The sequence below is a fragment of the Rhinatrema bivittatum genome, chromosome 6 (assembly GCF_901001135.1).
Source record: "Rhinatrema bivittatum chromosome 6, aRhiBiv1.1, whole genome shotgun sequence".
Taxonomy (NCBI): domain Eukaryota; kingdom Metazoa; phylum Chordata; class Amphibia; order Gymnophiona; family Rhinatrematidae; genus Rhinatrema; species Rhinatrema bivittatum.
In genome coordinates, this window is record NC_042620.1 from 174,093,268 (window position 1) to 174,110,253 (window position 16,986).

Below are 16,986 nucleotides of genomic sequence, written 5' to 3' on the forward strand. Positions count from 1 at the left end.
TCAGCCCTGTTATTGGCCCTTCCGGTAGGGTTGGATGGAGGTCTCTGCGAGTGGAAGTGATACAGTTAACGCCCTGTTTGGTAAGTCTGGTTTAACCAGACCCCCTGTAATTACCTTGGACGCTTTATGGCAAGTTCGAGTGACTTTGGAATCATCTATTTCATCTCTTACACAAGTTACCTTGGATACAAACAAGTTCTTCTTATTTGAATTTGGTTTCTTCCTATGGAACTAAACTTGATGCTTTAGACACTCGTGTTACCTCTTTGGAAAAAGTTCAGCAAACTCTGGTCCAGTCAGACTAGTTATATTCTCGGAAGCTTCAAAACCTCGAAAACTCTCTGCATGCCCTTAATTTGAGGTTACTAAATTTTCCTGTGAGATTTCTCCAGTTGATTTATTTAGAAATTATATTACCCAGATTCTGAAAATACCTAATGCAATGCCTGTTATCACCAAGGCATATTTTTCTCAAGGTGAACATCAGATAGAAATTTGCCCCAGGATAATGCTCTGAATCTGTTTTTTTTGAAAATTTTCAGTAGCAAAGAGGAACTCTTTTGGTAACTTTTGTTTTTTCTTCTGACTGCAACAATGTTCTTAGGGTTTTCTTTCGCAATTGTTCATTATTTTATGGACACAAGGTGTGGATACATCCTGATCTCAGAGTTACTCAGCTTCGCCACGAAAAAAATTCCTTTCTATGCATTCTGAAGTGTTATCTAAGGGGGGGTCAATTTGTTTTGCAATATCCCTGTAAGTGTTCTGTTAGGGTGCTCTTAGATTTGCACCATTAATAGCCACTATTATAGACCAGTTTATATATGTTATACTGGTGTTATCTTCTCTCCATGTTTTTCTTAATTTCATAAAAATTTATATCTGCTTATTTTTCCTTTTTAATATGAGGATGCTCATGTTTCTTCTCTTTTGTATCTTATGACTGTTAATTTTTCTTATTGTATACCTCATATTATACCACAAAAATATTCTTGTTATGAATACATTAAACCAAAACATTTTCTGCATGCTAATTTTTGCACAGGGATAAGGAAAACGTCTCAAACAAATCTTCAAAAGAAAAAAAAATCAATGTGTATGATGAAGTGTCCCAGATGTTACAAAATAACCTTCTTTCCCAGATATTAAAACACCTTCCTAATCAACCCGACATTGCAATGTTTCAGAAGGGTCATTTTTCCCTTCCTCGGGGTAAATGCAAACATACTAATAAAGCATAACCTGGTATTTGTCATGGAGAAATTAAAGAGATTCAAGGCAGCAGTACTATAATTGAAAAAGTTGCTGTGAGTGTGTGTGGGGTATTCCTTTAATTTTGGAGAAATTTGAATGCTGCCGGTAGAGCAGGAGCTGCAGTTGTATTAGAAGAATCATGGCTTATTAGCTTAGGGTAGTAAGGGTAGTAAGCTCCATGCCTTCTGCTAAGGGCAGTAACCGCTACATCAGCAAGTTACCCCCATGCACTCTTTTCTTCATTTCCATCCTCTAGCATTTAGAGGTCCACACTGTTTATCCCACGCCCCTTTGAATTATTTGACAGTTTTCGTTTTTACAGTCTCCTCTGGAAGGGCATTCCAAGCATCCACCTCACTCTCCGTGAAGAAATATTTCACAACATTGGTTCTGAGTTGTCCCCCTCCCTGGAGTTTCATTTCATTACCCTAGTTCTATTACCTTCTTTCAAACAGAAAAGGTTTGAAGTTCATGCATCTTTAAATCATGTACCCGATTTCGTATCTGCAGATTCAAACTACAAATTGGCCATGCCAATAAAAATGCTATGAGTTTTGCCTTCAAAATTCCTACTAGTCTTTCCCAGTACACCACTCTTACATTTTCATATCTGTTTATACTAGTTTAAAATCTGATAATGATGTAAATCGCAGGTGATTAACCATTTCAATTCTCTAAGGTTTTCCAAAGCAATCCCACCATTAGCATGCCTCCCTGCTATGCAGGGTAATAACTAAGCAGCTCATTATCCTGAAATTTACATGTAGATGAGCTAATCCCGGTATTAGTGAGTTTCTGTGCAAAATCCATTACATACTGTCATTATCTTAGCATGGAAAAATCTGTGTTGGGACAGTGCAGCTTATTACATTGGCTCCTTTGCCCTTAACTTTTCGGCTATCTCCTCTAAAAATCATACTGGTCTATTAGGAAAATAAGAGAAGAAAGAAAGTTTAGCTGCCCTAACAATGGCTCCTATTAGTTTAACCCATTGTTCTTATAGTTTATTTATTTAAGGCTTTTCTTTACCGACATTCATCAGGGACATCATAACGGTTTAACATTGCAAACAGGGAGAACAACAAAGACATCAGTTACAAAAAAAGGGAGCAGTGAACATGAAATGCATAAAGAGACAGAGATAGATGCATACGTGGGATAGGGACTATCATAAAACTAAAAACAGCGGCTTACAAAGGCAGAATATAACAGTAGAAACTATTTGCAATCATGTGTCAATGTCTTAAGTAGCGTAAAGCAGAGGCAGGTGAAAAATGTAACCAGAGTGTTCAAAACGTATGTGTAAAGAGACTGGAATGGGTAGGAAACATAGGGTGGGCAGGTGATGTTATGTAGAGATAATCCAGAGGGGATTGAGATGCGCAGGGTTAGGGTAGGCTTCCTTGAATAACCATGTTTTGAGTTTCTTTTTAATTTCTGTGCGCATTGCTCCAGTCTGAATTCAGGTGGTATGGAGTTCCAGGCATAGGAACCAGCAATGGGTTATGGCATGCTCTTTGGTAGATTTGAGGTGCAAATGTTTCAGAGAAGGAGTGAGGAGGGTACCTTTGTATGATGATCTGGTAGGTCTATTGGATCGCGTCTTTCAACCAGTGCATGTGCTGGTTGTGGAGGGTTTTATGTATGATGGTGAGCGTTTTATGTTATAGTTCAAGAGCTACTCAACTCGGCCAGTGTGTCCATAAAATACACCCCCATGTTCAAATTGGTATTCTTGAAATGCAAGGCCTTGGCTTGTGTGTGTGACTCTTTGCTACTTTCGCTCATATATTAAAACCACACTGATCATTTCTAGAGCTCAGGTGAACACCTGTTCGGACATTAGAAGCACTATCCCCATCTGTAGGTAATATGTCCACTTCTGCCCCCTCCACTGTGAGTTTAGCTACCAATGGTTCCACTCATTTGAGTGAGAAAATCTACTGGGTCACCATATTTTCTTTTTGATCCAGATGGCAGATTTTGAATTCCAGTGTGTTGTATATTCATTTGTGTTTTAGTGTATATTTTATTGTGAATGTTTTATTTTGTACACCTCTGAGGGTTAAAATAAGTGGCATAAGAAATTTTAAATAAATATAATTTGGCTAAGAACCACCAGTTGAAGGGAGGAACTCAATGTTTCTTTAGATGGAATGCTCCAATCAAGATTTGAAAGATGAAAATCACTTCCTACATAGTTGGATTACAGCACCATAAGTGTATTTATAATTATCTGGGTTTTTCCTCCTATTCTTTTATACCCCACTACTAACTTAGCCGGGCTATAAACTGTAGCTCCCTCTGGAATTTAGCTAATATGGACCCTAAATATAGCCTCTAGCTATCACTGTTACCTATGGTGACATAGTAGATGGCAGATAAAGATCAAATGGCCCATCCACTCTGCTCAGTTTTTCTGGTCTATACTGCTAAGGATATATTACTTGATTGCTTGTAGGATATCACTCCTTATGCAAGTCAGTTTTTGTTTTATTTCATCATCCTGGGTAGATGAGTCTAACAGTTCCCACACTTAATCCAATACCCAGACTCTCCCACCCACTATGTCTTATTAATAAGTTTTAACATAATCTATTCTAAACTATTAAAAATAGGGAGGATTTTGCCCTCACAACCTGCTGCCTATGTCCCCATGGCCTTGCTGGATGGTGGTCAGTTACCACTACGTACTAGCCCAATTGGTTTCTGTGGAGTTGTTGCATGCTGGCTTGTTGCACTAGGAGGGACCCAGCATGCAACAATAGACACTGAACTAAACTTCAAAAAATACATCAACATATTATAAAAGAAGGTTTCTACAAACTACAAATCCTAAAAAAAACAAACAAAAAAAAACCCAAACCTCTTCTACACCTTCAAGACTTCAGAACAGCACTACAAGCTCCCCTGTTCTCAAAACTGGATTACTGCATCGCAGTCCTTCTAGGCCTACCAACATCCACCCTAAGACCATTACAACTCCTACAGAATGCAGCAGCAAGGGCACTCACCAGCAGCAAAACAACAGACCATATCACTCCAATTCTCAAGGACCTTCACTGGCTGCCGATCCACTACAGAATACAATATAAAACCTTATCCCTCATCCACAAATCTTTATACAATAGCAAAACGAACTGGATGTCTGCCGCATTACACTTCCATATCCCACAAAGGAACCTACGATCCACTAACACTGGACTTCTTCCAATCCCCCCTCCAAAACTAGGTCACCTCAACTCTATCAGGGAGCACACATTCTCACTGGCCGGATCCCCCCCCCCCCCCATGGAACAACCTCCCCACAGACCTAAGAATCAAACCATCTACACAAACCTTCAAAAAGAAACTAAACACATGGCTCTTTCAAAAAGCCTTCACAACTCCTTGAACACAACCAGATGTCAACTCCATACCACCCTCCTCCAATAATGATCTTCCAATGAGCCATATACAGATCCAAAATCCCTCTAACCCACAAGTCAAGCATATATCAATTAGAAATTATTAGTCAAACACGAAGTCTCCAATTCCCACTTCAAGACTCATTTTTACAGAAACAGCAATCAACACCAATTGCCAAGTATTTCTATACAGAAATGTTATTTTATACAACCTAAACAACTTATCTTATACAAAAACGTCTTATTATACAGAAATCGTTGTTCACACAAATTGTTTAATTATTCAGAAATGATATTAACAAGTATGCCCAACCCTAAGTTATTCTTGTATTAATACATTTTTCCCCCCTCTATGTTTCTCCCAGTTATATACCACCTTGTTACAATGTAAACATCTTCTCTTGTTCTCTGTAAACCGATGTGATATCTTGTATTGAATGTCGGTATATAAAAACAAATAGTTACCCCAATGTTGCTAGCTTATGCTTCCATTATCTGTGCTATGTTCTCTTCTTGCCTCTCGTCTTGAGTGTGAAGGATGAAGTATTTGTAGTACTACAGTCTCCTATCCTTGTTCCTACCACTGTACTCTAAATCTGGTCCAAGCATGACTGAATTCCATCCGTTTTGGTTGCTTCTGCCAGGAAACTATTTCAAGCACTCATCACCCTCTCAGTAAAGATGTAGTTTCTCAAGTTTCCTCTGAATCTTCCTCCCTGCAACCTCAGATCATGAACCCTTGCCCCTGAATTTCCTTTTTTATGAAAAATGTCACCTTCCCTAAGCTTGTCAAATATCTGAATGCATGTACAGTAACATAGAAAAAGCAGCAGAAAAAACAAAGTTGACTCATCCAGTCTGCCCAACTGAGATTCTTCCACAAATTGAGCACAAATTTTCATATATGCCCCAACTCCATTCCCTTTCCCCCCAATTCTAAGCCATTTGTGTCTTTCTTCCTCTACCCCCTTTTCCAACCACTGTCATCCATATCCAACCCAAGCATACCCAAAATCTGTTAAAGTACTGGCTTTCACCACCTCTGCTGGTAGGCCATGTCAGGCCTCATCTTCATGTATGATTCTTACAAGCCCAACACTCTGCTCCCTCCCCAAACCTGACCCCAGTACTATCTCCTTCCCCTCAATTCCAGCACCCTCCCTTCTTCCCTCCTCACCAGTCCTAATTTCAGCATTCTGCTCCACCCTAATTTTATTAATATTTTGCACCTCGCAGTATTCAACCCCCACCTTACTTCCCCAGCATTTATCCCCTCTTTAATGCTATCCTAAGCATTCACCCCCTCATCCCCCCATGTCACTCCTCATGCTGTCCCCAGACATGTAACCCCTCATTCCTCTTTTCAGCGTTCACCTCCTCTCCTTCCCCACAAATCAATCAGTGCCTGTGGGCCAGCAAGCTAAAGGTCCCTTGGTGGACCTGACCCTCCTCCTCATATATAGGCTTCAGTTTCAATAAGGAAACCCATGCAGAATGCAGGGCCACTGTGGAGCCTGTAACTATGCACTGGCACACAGGTACCATGCTCTGCGAGTTCCGCCATCACTGCTGCTGAAAGGGGCAACATAGTAATTTTTTGCAGATGGTGGCATATAGGGATGTGCATTCATTTAAAATGAATGGGTAATCCAAAAAGAAACAGGCCATTTTTGGTTCACTCCAAATTACTTGTGCCTCAATAGAAAAAATGGAACGAAAATGAACAAGTTACATGATCATATTGCCAAAAAAACCCACAAACACGAATATTTTGGGCATGCACATCCCTAGTTACAAAAAAGGTATATCCTCCTCCCTTGTCTTCTGTATATCCTCAGACCTATTTTCCCTTGGCTTCCCTGTTTATAAGTAGCTTTGTGAGAAATTTTGTGCTTTCTCCCCTTGACTCACTTTGTTGGGAAGTAATCCTCTCCTTATCTTGTGTCTGAGCAGAAATCCCTCTCTCATCCTGGTTGTGACAGGGCCTTTTATCAATAAAGGCTAGTGGTCAAATCAGTATTAATATACAGTGAGCACTGGATTTCTGCCACTGTGCCTCCAAAGTTGGGATGTAATGTATATTATGTACCAACTAAAGATCAATTTTCAAAAATACCTTAGCTGGGTAAGTTATCAGGGATATTCAGCAGAACAAACATCCCACTGAATATCCTCAAAGTTATTAAGGTAAACCTACCCAGATATACTGAAAGAATATAGCCAGTCAAGAAGCAAGTCCCAATTAAAAAAAAAAAAAAAGAAAAAGGTCTGTGGGCTTAGTCTCCCCCCCCATCCTAATAAAACATGTTGGCCCTGCTAGCTGAGCCACCCTCCAACCTGAGCCCCCCCAAAATAGTGAGAAATAACTGCAAGCCTATAGGTCCAAAAATCCTCTCTCCCCCATGAATTATAAATATATGCTGCAAATGAAAGTGCCCTGCAGAAGTCCACCCTCCCCGTCAATCCAACGTTAACCTTTCCACTCCAACCGGGACTGCCCAAATGCCGGAAGCTTGGAACAATGAATATATGGTATATGTATAGATACCCAACAGAATCAGTTATGTTTAATTTCATATTCCGTCATTCTGGGTAGGGACATTCAACGTTGAGGTACCATGGGCCAGAATTACTGTCTCCATTTTTCTCTTCTTCACCCAAGTCCATTAATTAGCTTCTCTTCATGACCCATCACAACTCCTTTTGGAAACCAATACAATTGTTCATTTGAAATATTTGAGATGGATTAATTTACTTTATTCATTCTTAAATTTCATATGCCACTTTTCCAAAAAGGCCTGAGGCACAATACAAACCACAGAACAAATTTACCATTCTTATAATAAATGTTAAAACAGGACACAAAATATAGTAAGAGAAAATTGTTACAGCCAGTAATGTGACTACCAAGAAAGCACAGCGCTATACTATCACAATAAAATAACAGGCCTTAAAATAAACTGAAATAAAACCCATTATAACCATGCAATAATACAACAAACCCTCCAATGGGTATTAGAATCCACTTCTCAATAGACGTCCATCCCACAAATAAAAACAAGCTAAGGAAATCTATATCTTAAGAACAACCTTAAAATAGTTACATTTCTAGAGAAACTGAGTAAATAAACCCTAGTATTTATTTACCTGTCTTTTTTTTTTTTTTTTTAAGATAGTATTACTCTATCCCCTGGAAATGAAGCAACACTGGGCTTCTTCTACAGTTGAGAGAGGTAAGTACTGAGTAATGCAAGCAACAGGAAGTTAGCTGGGTAAACAGCTAGCTAACTTTAGCTAGGATATTCAGTGGGGAACGTAACCTGGTAACTTTAGGCCTGTTCTCCACCATGACCAGACTTACCCCACCTAAGGTTAAGCACTTCCTCTGAATGCCTCTGTGCTGCCCTTTTATTTTTTATCCAGATAAGTAATTACCCTGCTAAAACGTATTTGGCTAAAACGTAGTTTCGCAGGATGGAAGATCAAACACTCTGCATTTGTCCAGCTAAGTCTGGAACTTAAGTCTGGACAACCCTTTCAATTTTGACCTTAGAGTGTTTAACAAAGCTGAGTACAAACAGAAGCTTCTACTTGTATTTTACAGTTAAAGAAAAGTACATGTGAAAATGCTTCTGGAATTCTACTTGCTATCTTGGAATGAGTCCACAGATTCAATAGTGTAGTGGAGCATCATGTGGTGCAGGTCTTACAAGTGATTATGCTGCATCACAATACTTACGTTTTCGATCGTTTCCTGGCCTCTCTTGGTTTGCTGACAGTAAGCAGCTCTGAAAGTTCTGGCAGAGCATCTACCAGTGGCTGCATATCTCCCACTACAGGTGTGGCTTTCCGCTTTGCCTGGGCTTTCTGTTTCTGATGGGCGAGCTTCAAAGCATCTATTTCTGGGTCAGACAAAAGAAAGACTAAATTTACTAGTCAGAATTTGATTACCCAGTAAAACAATGTCACAACAAAGTTTAAATCCAGCTGCATTCCTGTGAAAAATGACTTAGCAGCAGCAGAGTACTGGATATAATAAACTGGCAGCAATGCTGTCACTGCTCTCTAGTTGTATTTTCAGATCCTAATTGTAGCTCTTGAAGTGTGTATCTGATAAAATGAGTCACTTTGTAATAATTAAAGATGTAGAGACTTTGGAATTGCATCAATCATGAAATACAAGGATTGAGGTATTTGATGAAGTTGCCTCTTCTGGATCACAGTCCAAGTTTGCAAATACAAAACTTAGTTGTCAATCACAAATGGGAACTTGAGGATTAATTCACTCATTTAGAGCCTGGAAAGGAGGTCATGGATAATATTTGGGAGGAATGGATGAACATCCTTTATGCTAGTCTGACTTTGGAAACAGGGCTATTTGGGGCCCTGAAAAAGCAAATATGCCCATTGGTGATCTATTTTATGGAAAACATCTCAACTCTCCAAGGAATGGAATGCAGTATCTGCCTCATTAACAGCAAACATGAGGCTCACTGCTCTTTTTCAGAGATACAAAGTCACTTTGAAGAGATCAGCAACATCTTGGAATTGGGTGGAGGAAGTGCATGCAGCCTGCTAAAGGAACAATGTCAGCAAAAATTGAAGAGCAAGTGTCAAAACAAAATTCTAGCCGATGCTTCAATCATAAATCTACCTCTTAAATACACAGTCAAACTCCGTTCAATATAATAAGAAAAGGTCAGCATCATGAAACCTATAAAATACAGTCCTAACTAAAGGGGGTCGATATTCAAAAGATTTATGCGTTAGATTTATGCTGTTAAAAGCTCAATTTAACTGTTTACATTTTTCCCTCCATTCTTCCCTATTTGGATAAATTGGGCAACCTAGGCGAACCTTCAGCCTTGCCTTCTTCTCCCCCTCCCCCAAGTAACTTTCAATTCTATAGGCTGAACTCCCTCAAACCCTAATATTTTAATAATTATACTCAATCACCGTGATGACCCCACATCCCTCCCAGAACCATCCTGTAAATACACAATTTGACACAAGGAGAAACAAAATACATTTTCAATTTACTCGGGTAAAAGAGCTGTTTGAAAATTGCCTATCCTAAAAGTATGCATGATTCAAAGGGAAAGTTTGCTCATACTTGTGAAATTATATCAAAATGTACAGTTTTCAAAACTGCACCTCCCCCCCCCCCCCGCCAAACACACACAAATAGTAAAAAAAAAAAAAAAAGACTGAGGTGTGATAGCAAAAATTCCCAAGTGATTACTCATTTATGAGAAATGCAAATACCAGTCTAACTAAATAGGAAGACTCAATACGAAGCATGTCTGCATCAGCTGTGTCAGGACAGTAATCAATGGCTGATTTTTAGCAAAATACCTTACGCTGGTCACACAGATCACATAAACTCTCACCAAATACAGAATAAGTGATCACAAATTTTACATATAAATATTCAGACAAAAACTGAACTCTGGTCCACTCCAGCTACACACACTTCCTTATCCTGTTCCTTGCAGATGGAGGAAAGGAGGGGGGAAGACAACAGGAGGGAAGGGACTTAGAGCAGAACAAGGAAGAGCTGCTCTTATTGTCTGCTCCAAGATCACCCCTCTCCTCTTCCTGAGAGAAGGGGCTGAAGCAGGAAGCAGAGGGTTGTTCTCTGCTGCTTGAGATTGTTGGTCAGTGTCCCCAGAATCATTAGGGCAGAGCCCTGTGTGCTCAAGCATAACAAAGCTCCAGGTGCTACCCGAAAACTGCTGTGCTCTCGGTAATCAGTTAAGTCTGCGTAATGGAATAAACAGCTCTGCTGTGTGCACAAATTTAGCCAGACAAAAAAATTCAGCTAGTTAGTGCTCAATATTGCACTAACAGGTTAAATGTGAATGGACAACTCAGACCTTACCGATGGCAATCTTAAACGTAATGCTCAACTTTTGTACGGTTGAATATTGTTCAGCCACACTCAATTGTTTAAGAGTAGTTGAATATCTGAATAAGTAGCCAGTTAAAGTTAACCAGCTAACTTTCAGGCTGATACAGTAAGGACGCGGTAGAAAAAGTGCGGCAGTGCTGGGCGCCCACTCGTTTGCCGCGCGCACAGTTCGGATCACATACCGCTCGATACAGTATTTAAATGGCATACAAAAGCAAGCCGCGTCCAAGAAGCGTCATGAAGCGCAATCCATTTTACTGTATAGAGCGCTATACAGCGCCTATACAGTATCCTTGGTGTGCTGGTACCTGTCATTTCAAATGTCATTTCAAATGACAGGTACCAGGAAGTGGATCCCAACTTTAAGCAAAAGAAAAGGATCAGAGAAGTATCAGCCAGCCTAAACTCTTGCCTGCCCAACCTAAAATCCAACGCACCGGGAAAGCCACGCTTCAGGATCGGGCAAACTTTCCCCCAGCCCCCGTTTCACCTGCCCTGGCCGTGTCTATGGGTGCCGGTCTCCGGAGCAGCCCCAGTCCTCTCTCCCCTCCTACCGGGGGCAGCCGGCGGCGAGAGCAAGTGCGGCTTCAGCAGCCCGGGGTGGATCGGGCACTCCCCATGCAAGGCAGCTTCCAGCAACCCTCGCCGGCGATGGTGAATTGAGCGCACGCCATGACCTCGACGTCAGCCGGGCGCTCGAGTCTGCTGGACTGGTTCATAGTCCACTGCTGTAACCATAGGCTATTCTCCTCCCTATTGTATGCACGTGCTTGATTCCTATGATGGGAAAACAAAAATGTAACAAATATTCTCTCGCAGAAATATGTATAGATATGTCCCTCTCTTGCTTCTATATCACTTGCTTAACATATTTATAAATCTGATTTTCTGTCAGTCTAGACGCCTACGACTGAACTCAATACAAGAAAAATCTATTTGTACTCTTCCCTTCACACATTCATCTCAGCATGATGGAAAAATGTTCTGATTGTATATGATGTAGCTGCTGGGTGCTGTAGGAGATGTGTGAAGAATAAAGAGCACAGCTCGATTTCCTTCAGGTTGTTTCTGTATTGCCTGAAAATAATAAACTGCACAATATTTTCTTTTACAAGTTCTAATTTATGTTTTTAAATGTTGACCCTCGCTCAAGAATGTTTAGTAATGAGCATGTAACACAAGGGTAGGCACCTCCGGTTCTGGAGTGCTACAAACAGATTTGGTTTTCAAGGTATCTACAATGAATATGCATGAGGTATATTTGCATACACATCTCATGATATCCTGAAAACAAGAGCTATTTGTGGCACTCCATGACTGGAGGTGCCTACCCCTGGTGTAATAAATGTAAATATAGCATAACACACTAAGAAAGCTTAAAGCTAGAAAAACTGAAAGCACGGCTATATACTATGAATAAGTGGACTAGCCGATTAATTTTATTAGGACAGCCATTTTGGGTAATGTGACCTTTTGACTTTTTTTTTTTTAATTTTAGTTCTTCCATTGTGTATACCAGTGGTTCTCAACCTTTTTTCTTTCAGGACACACCTGAGAGATGACGCTCACATGCGTGACACACTGAACACATGACCATCATAGGACTTAATATAAGCATATGCTCTGCATCCACAGGAGTCCCCCTGCTTTCTAACAATGGGTGCAGAGCAGAACTAAGATATTTCCCTGTACAACTTACCATACAAAAAAAAAAGATATTCTGATTCTGGTCTCATCTCAATAACAGCATCACAGACTCCCTCTTCTACTAGGTGCATTGTAAAAAGCCAAAATTGCTTACCTTGTAATAGGTGTTATCCCAGGACAGCAGGATGTAGTCCTCACATTTGGGTGACATCAGTAATGGAGCCCTATGTACGGAAAACTTCTGTAAAGTTTCTACCCTGTTTCCCGAAAATAAGACAGTGTCTTATATTAATTTTTGCTACCAAAGATGCACTAGGCCTTATTTTCAGGGGATGTCTTATTTTTCCATGAAGAATTCACATATATTGTTGAACAAAAAAATGAAACATTTATTATATTCTGAATAGTTGTCTGGTTATGCTGGTTTGTGATGACAACTAACGGTGAATCCTGCAGGGGTAAAAAAATCACAGCTGCATGCTCTGGTGTTCTGTGCGACGGGCCATGCTCCAAATAAAAACTTTTGCTAGGTCTTACTTTCGGGGGAGGTCTTATAATTTAGCAATTTCAGCAAAACCTCTACTAGGTCTTATTTTCGGGGGATGTCTTATTTTCGGGGAAACAGGTATGAAACTTTGACTGGCACCAGAGTGCCTACTGAGCATGCCCAGCATGTCATGATATTCCCTGCCACAGGGGTCTCCCTTTAGTCTTTGTTTGTAGCAAATAGCATTAGCCAAAAATAAAATAAAACGTTATCGGACCCCAACTCCGCGGGGGTGGCGGGTGGGTTTCGTGAGGATACACTACATCCTGCTGTCCTGGGATAACACCTATTACAAGGTAAGCAATTTTGCTTTATCCCAGGACAAGCAGGATGCTAGTCCTCACATATGGGTGATTAGCAAGCTAGAGGCTGAGTCATTTTGTGCTGAAGAACAGTGATGTATGTTGTTGAAATGAATCAGCCGAAGATCACAGCAGGCTGGATGTGGAAGGAGGTTGGGGTTAAACTGGAACAAGTTCTTTAAGACAGATTGTCCATAGGCTGAATCTTGTCTTCCCTCTTTGTCTAAACAGTACTGAGCTGCAAAGGTATGAAGAGAACTCCATGTTGCTGCTTGCAAATGTCCAGAATAGGCACCGAGCGAAGATGTGCTACTGAGGTGGACATCGCTCTGACTGAGTGTGCTTTTACTCGCTCTTGAAGAGTAAGGCCTGCTTTTTCATAACAAAATTGTATGCAATCTGCTAGCCAGTTTGACAGAGTATGCTTACCCACTGCTTTACCTGGTTTGTTTGGATCATAGGATACAAACAGCTGATTTGATTTTCTTTGGGCTGTAGTGCGGTTTTAAATAGAAGGATAACGCACGTTTACAGTCCAAAGTGTGTAAGGCTCTCTCTCCCTGGTGAGAGTGATGGCCTAGGAAAGAATGTAGGTAAACTATTGTTTGGTTTAAATGAAATTCCGTGACAACCTTAGGAAGGAATTTTGGATGTGTACGGAGGACTACTCTGTCATGAAGGACTTCGTGAAGGGTTCGTAAGTACTAGTGCTTGTAGTTCGCTGAGCCTTCTAGCCTGATGTAATGGCTATGAGAAATACCGTTTTCCAAGTAAGGAATTTAAGGTCACAGGTATTTATGGGTTCAAAGGGAGAACGCATAAGCCTAGTTAAAACTATGTTCAGGTCCCATTGAATGCTTGGGGAATGAACTGGAGGTTTAATGTGAGTTAGGCCTCTCATGAATTTACTGACGAGAGGTTGTGTGGAGACAGGTGCATCTCCTAGCTTGTTATGATAAGCTGAGATTGCACTTAAGTGTACCCTTACAGATGACGTCTTAAGACCAGAGTCTGAGAGATGGTAAAGGTAATCTAGTAGCGAGGTAGTGGGGCAAGTGAAAGGATCTAAATCTTTCTGAGTGCACCATAAAGTAAACCGTTTCCATTTGTAGGAATAATTTTTTCTAGTGGAAGGTTTACATGCAGCTATTAGTACCTGAGATATAGTGGTTGAAAGGTTGAATGGTTGTAAGATCAAGCTTTCAACATCCATGCTGTCAGGGATAGGGATTGAAGGTTGGGATGGCGCAACTGTCCCTGTTCCTGAGTTATGAGATTGGGAGCTACTCCCAGGCGAATTGGATCCCTGACTGAGAGATCTAGCAGTGTGGGGAACCATACTTGTCGAGGCCAATATGGGGCTATGAGTATCATGGTCCCCTTGTCCTGTTGAAGTTTCACCAGAGTTTTGGTTATGAGCGGTATTGGTGGATACGCGTATAACAGGCCTGAGTTCCAATGGCGAGCAAACGCGTCCTTTGGTAAGCTGTTCTGCTGCAAGAGGAGAGAGCAGTAATTGTTCGCTTTGTAGTTCAGATGGGACGCAAAGAGATCTATTGACGGTTGACCCCAGCGTTGGAATATCTTGGCTGCCAGGGTCGGGTCTAGAGACCACTCGTGTGGTTGGAAGTGACGACTGAGGCGATCCGCTACTGTGTTGTGGATGCCTGCTAGGTAGGTGGCCCCGTAGTAGAATTGAGTGTGCTAGGGCCCTAGTCCCTATTTGAGCTGCTTCCTGACAAAGGAGGTACGAGCCTGTACCTCCCTGTTTGTTGATGTACCACATGGCTACTGTGTTGTCCGTTTGGATCAGAACAGTCTTGTGTGAAAGGCAGTCCTTGAATGCATATAGAGCATAGCGTATAGCTCGAAGCTCCAGGAAGTTTATCTGAAAGGAGGCTTCTTGCTTTGTCCACTTGCCCTGTGTTTTCAGATGAGCAATGTGCGCTCCCCATCCCAAGGTGGACGCATCTGTAGTTAAAGTCACTTGTGGAACTGGTTGCTGGAAAGGTAGGCCCTTGAGCAAGTTGATCGGTGATGTCCACCAGAGAAGGGAAAACTTCAGATCTGGTGTTATCTTGAATGTGAGTGGACAGTGGCTGAATGGCTTGAATCATTGAGATTTGAGTGTCCATTGCATTAGTCGCATGGTCAGTCTGGCCCATGGGAGTGATGTGAACTGTTGAGGCCATGTGCCCGAGTAGGGGTGAGGCACTGATGAGCTGTGACTGTATATTGATTGCGAATAGAGTGCGCCAGGAGAACGAGCGTTTGAGCCCGGTCTTTTTGGAAGAAAGGCACTTTTGCTTGTGATGGTGTTGAGATCTGCACCTATGAACTGCAACTGGTGAGATGGTGTGAGATGGGATTTGTCGTAATTGATGAGAAACCCAAGGAGTGAAGGCAATCTTATTGTGAGATGGAGAGACGTGACAGCTCCGCTTGTGTGTATGACTCTTGATGAGCCAATCGTCCAAGTAGGGGAACACATGCACTTTTGCTTGTGAAGATGGCCACCGCTACTGCTAGACATTTTGTGAATACTCGAGGTGCTGATGCAAGGCCGAATGGCAGCACTCTGTATTGGAAATGTTGACCTTGTATCAGAAATCGCAGGTACTGTCGATGAGGAGGAAAATGGGAATGTGAGCATAAGCGTCTTGAAGATCCAGAGAGCAGAGCCAATCTCCTTTTTGAAGGAAGAGGTAGCATGGTGCCTAAGGACACCATCCTGAATATTTTCCTTCTTTAAAAATTATGTGTTGAGATTTCTGAGGGTCCAGGATAGGACGTAGGCCCCCGGTTTTCTTTGGAATGAGGAAATATCGGGAGTAGAATCCTCTGCCCCACTGAGGCCCTGGGAACTCTTTCGATGGCCCTGGCAGTCAGGAGGGTGGATAATTCTGCTTGCAGGATTGTGTAATGATAAGACACTGTCCAAGACGGAATAGGAGGATTGTCTCTTGGTACAGTGAGGAAGTCCAAGCGGTACCCTTGAGATATAATTGAGAGTACCCATTGGTCTGTCGTGATGGAGGTCCAAGTTTGAAGGTGGTGAGCAACTCGGCCCCCGACAGGTACTTGTGGATAAGGATTTTGGGAATGACTCATGCCCTCTGGTTGTACTTCAAAATCCAGAAGTGGACGCCGCAGGCGGAGGCTGTTGAGGCCTAGCAGGTCTTTGGCGAGGGCTGAGACCGTTTGAGCAGGTCTTTGTTGTCTGGGCCTGGCTGCTGGAGGATAATACCGCCTAGGGCGGTAATATGGCTTCCTTGGTTCCCTTCTTGGAGGCCTCCTTGAAGGTTGATGTACCTCTTGTGGCAGCTGAGACAGCTGTTTTAAGGGTTTCTGTATGGTCCTTGATAGTTGCTACCGCCTCTTTGACTTTATCGCCAAAGAGGTTTTCCCCTAGGCAAGGCAGATCTGCCAAGCGCTCCTGTACCTCTGGTCTCAGCTCTGATGATTTTAACCAGGCCCATCTCCTAGCTGTTATTCCTGATGCAGATAATCTGGAGGCTGTCTCGAAGGAATCGTATGTGGCGCCGAACCTCGTGTTTTACCTGCTTCTAGTCCTTTATGCACGAGGGTTTGGAATCCCTCCTGAAGGTGTCAGGTAATTGGTTTGATAGTGACTCAACCTGCTTCCACCGGTCACGCTGGTATTGATTCATAAAAAGCTGGTAAGAATTTATTCCTGGATACCAGCCATGGCAGCTTGGAAGATTTTCCTGCCAAGATTGTCCAAGAACCTGTATCTTTTCCAGGAGTATGGAGGCATGTTGTTTAATCTTTTGGCCTTCTTTTGGGCCGACTCAACCACTACTGAATGATGCGGCAATTGAGTTTTTTGGAAACCTGGGATGGGCTGAACTAGATAAGTGGCATCCGCACGCTTATTGACTGCTGCTACAGACCCAG

The 16,986-nt window shown here is 41.8% G+C and overlaps 1 protein-coding gene across 5 annotated transcripts in view; it reads right to left on the reverse strand.

Moving 5' to 3' along the window:
* FAM207A (family with sequence similarity 207 member A) overlaps window positions 1-16,986 on the reverse strand; it is a 325,370-nt gene that overhangs the window by 57,745 nt on the left and 250,639 nt on the right. For all 5 annotated transcript variants that reach the window (XM_029606166.1, XM_029606162.1, XM_029606161.1 and 2 more), the window contains one exon: window positions 8,401-8,563. In XM_029606166.1, coding sequence (XP_029462026.1) covers window positions 8,401-8,563 — 163 coding nt within the window. The remainder of the gene's footprint in view (window positions 1-8,400; window positions 8,564-16,986) is intronic.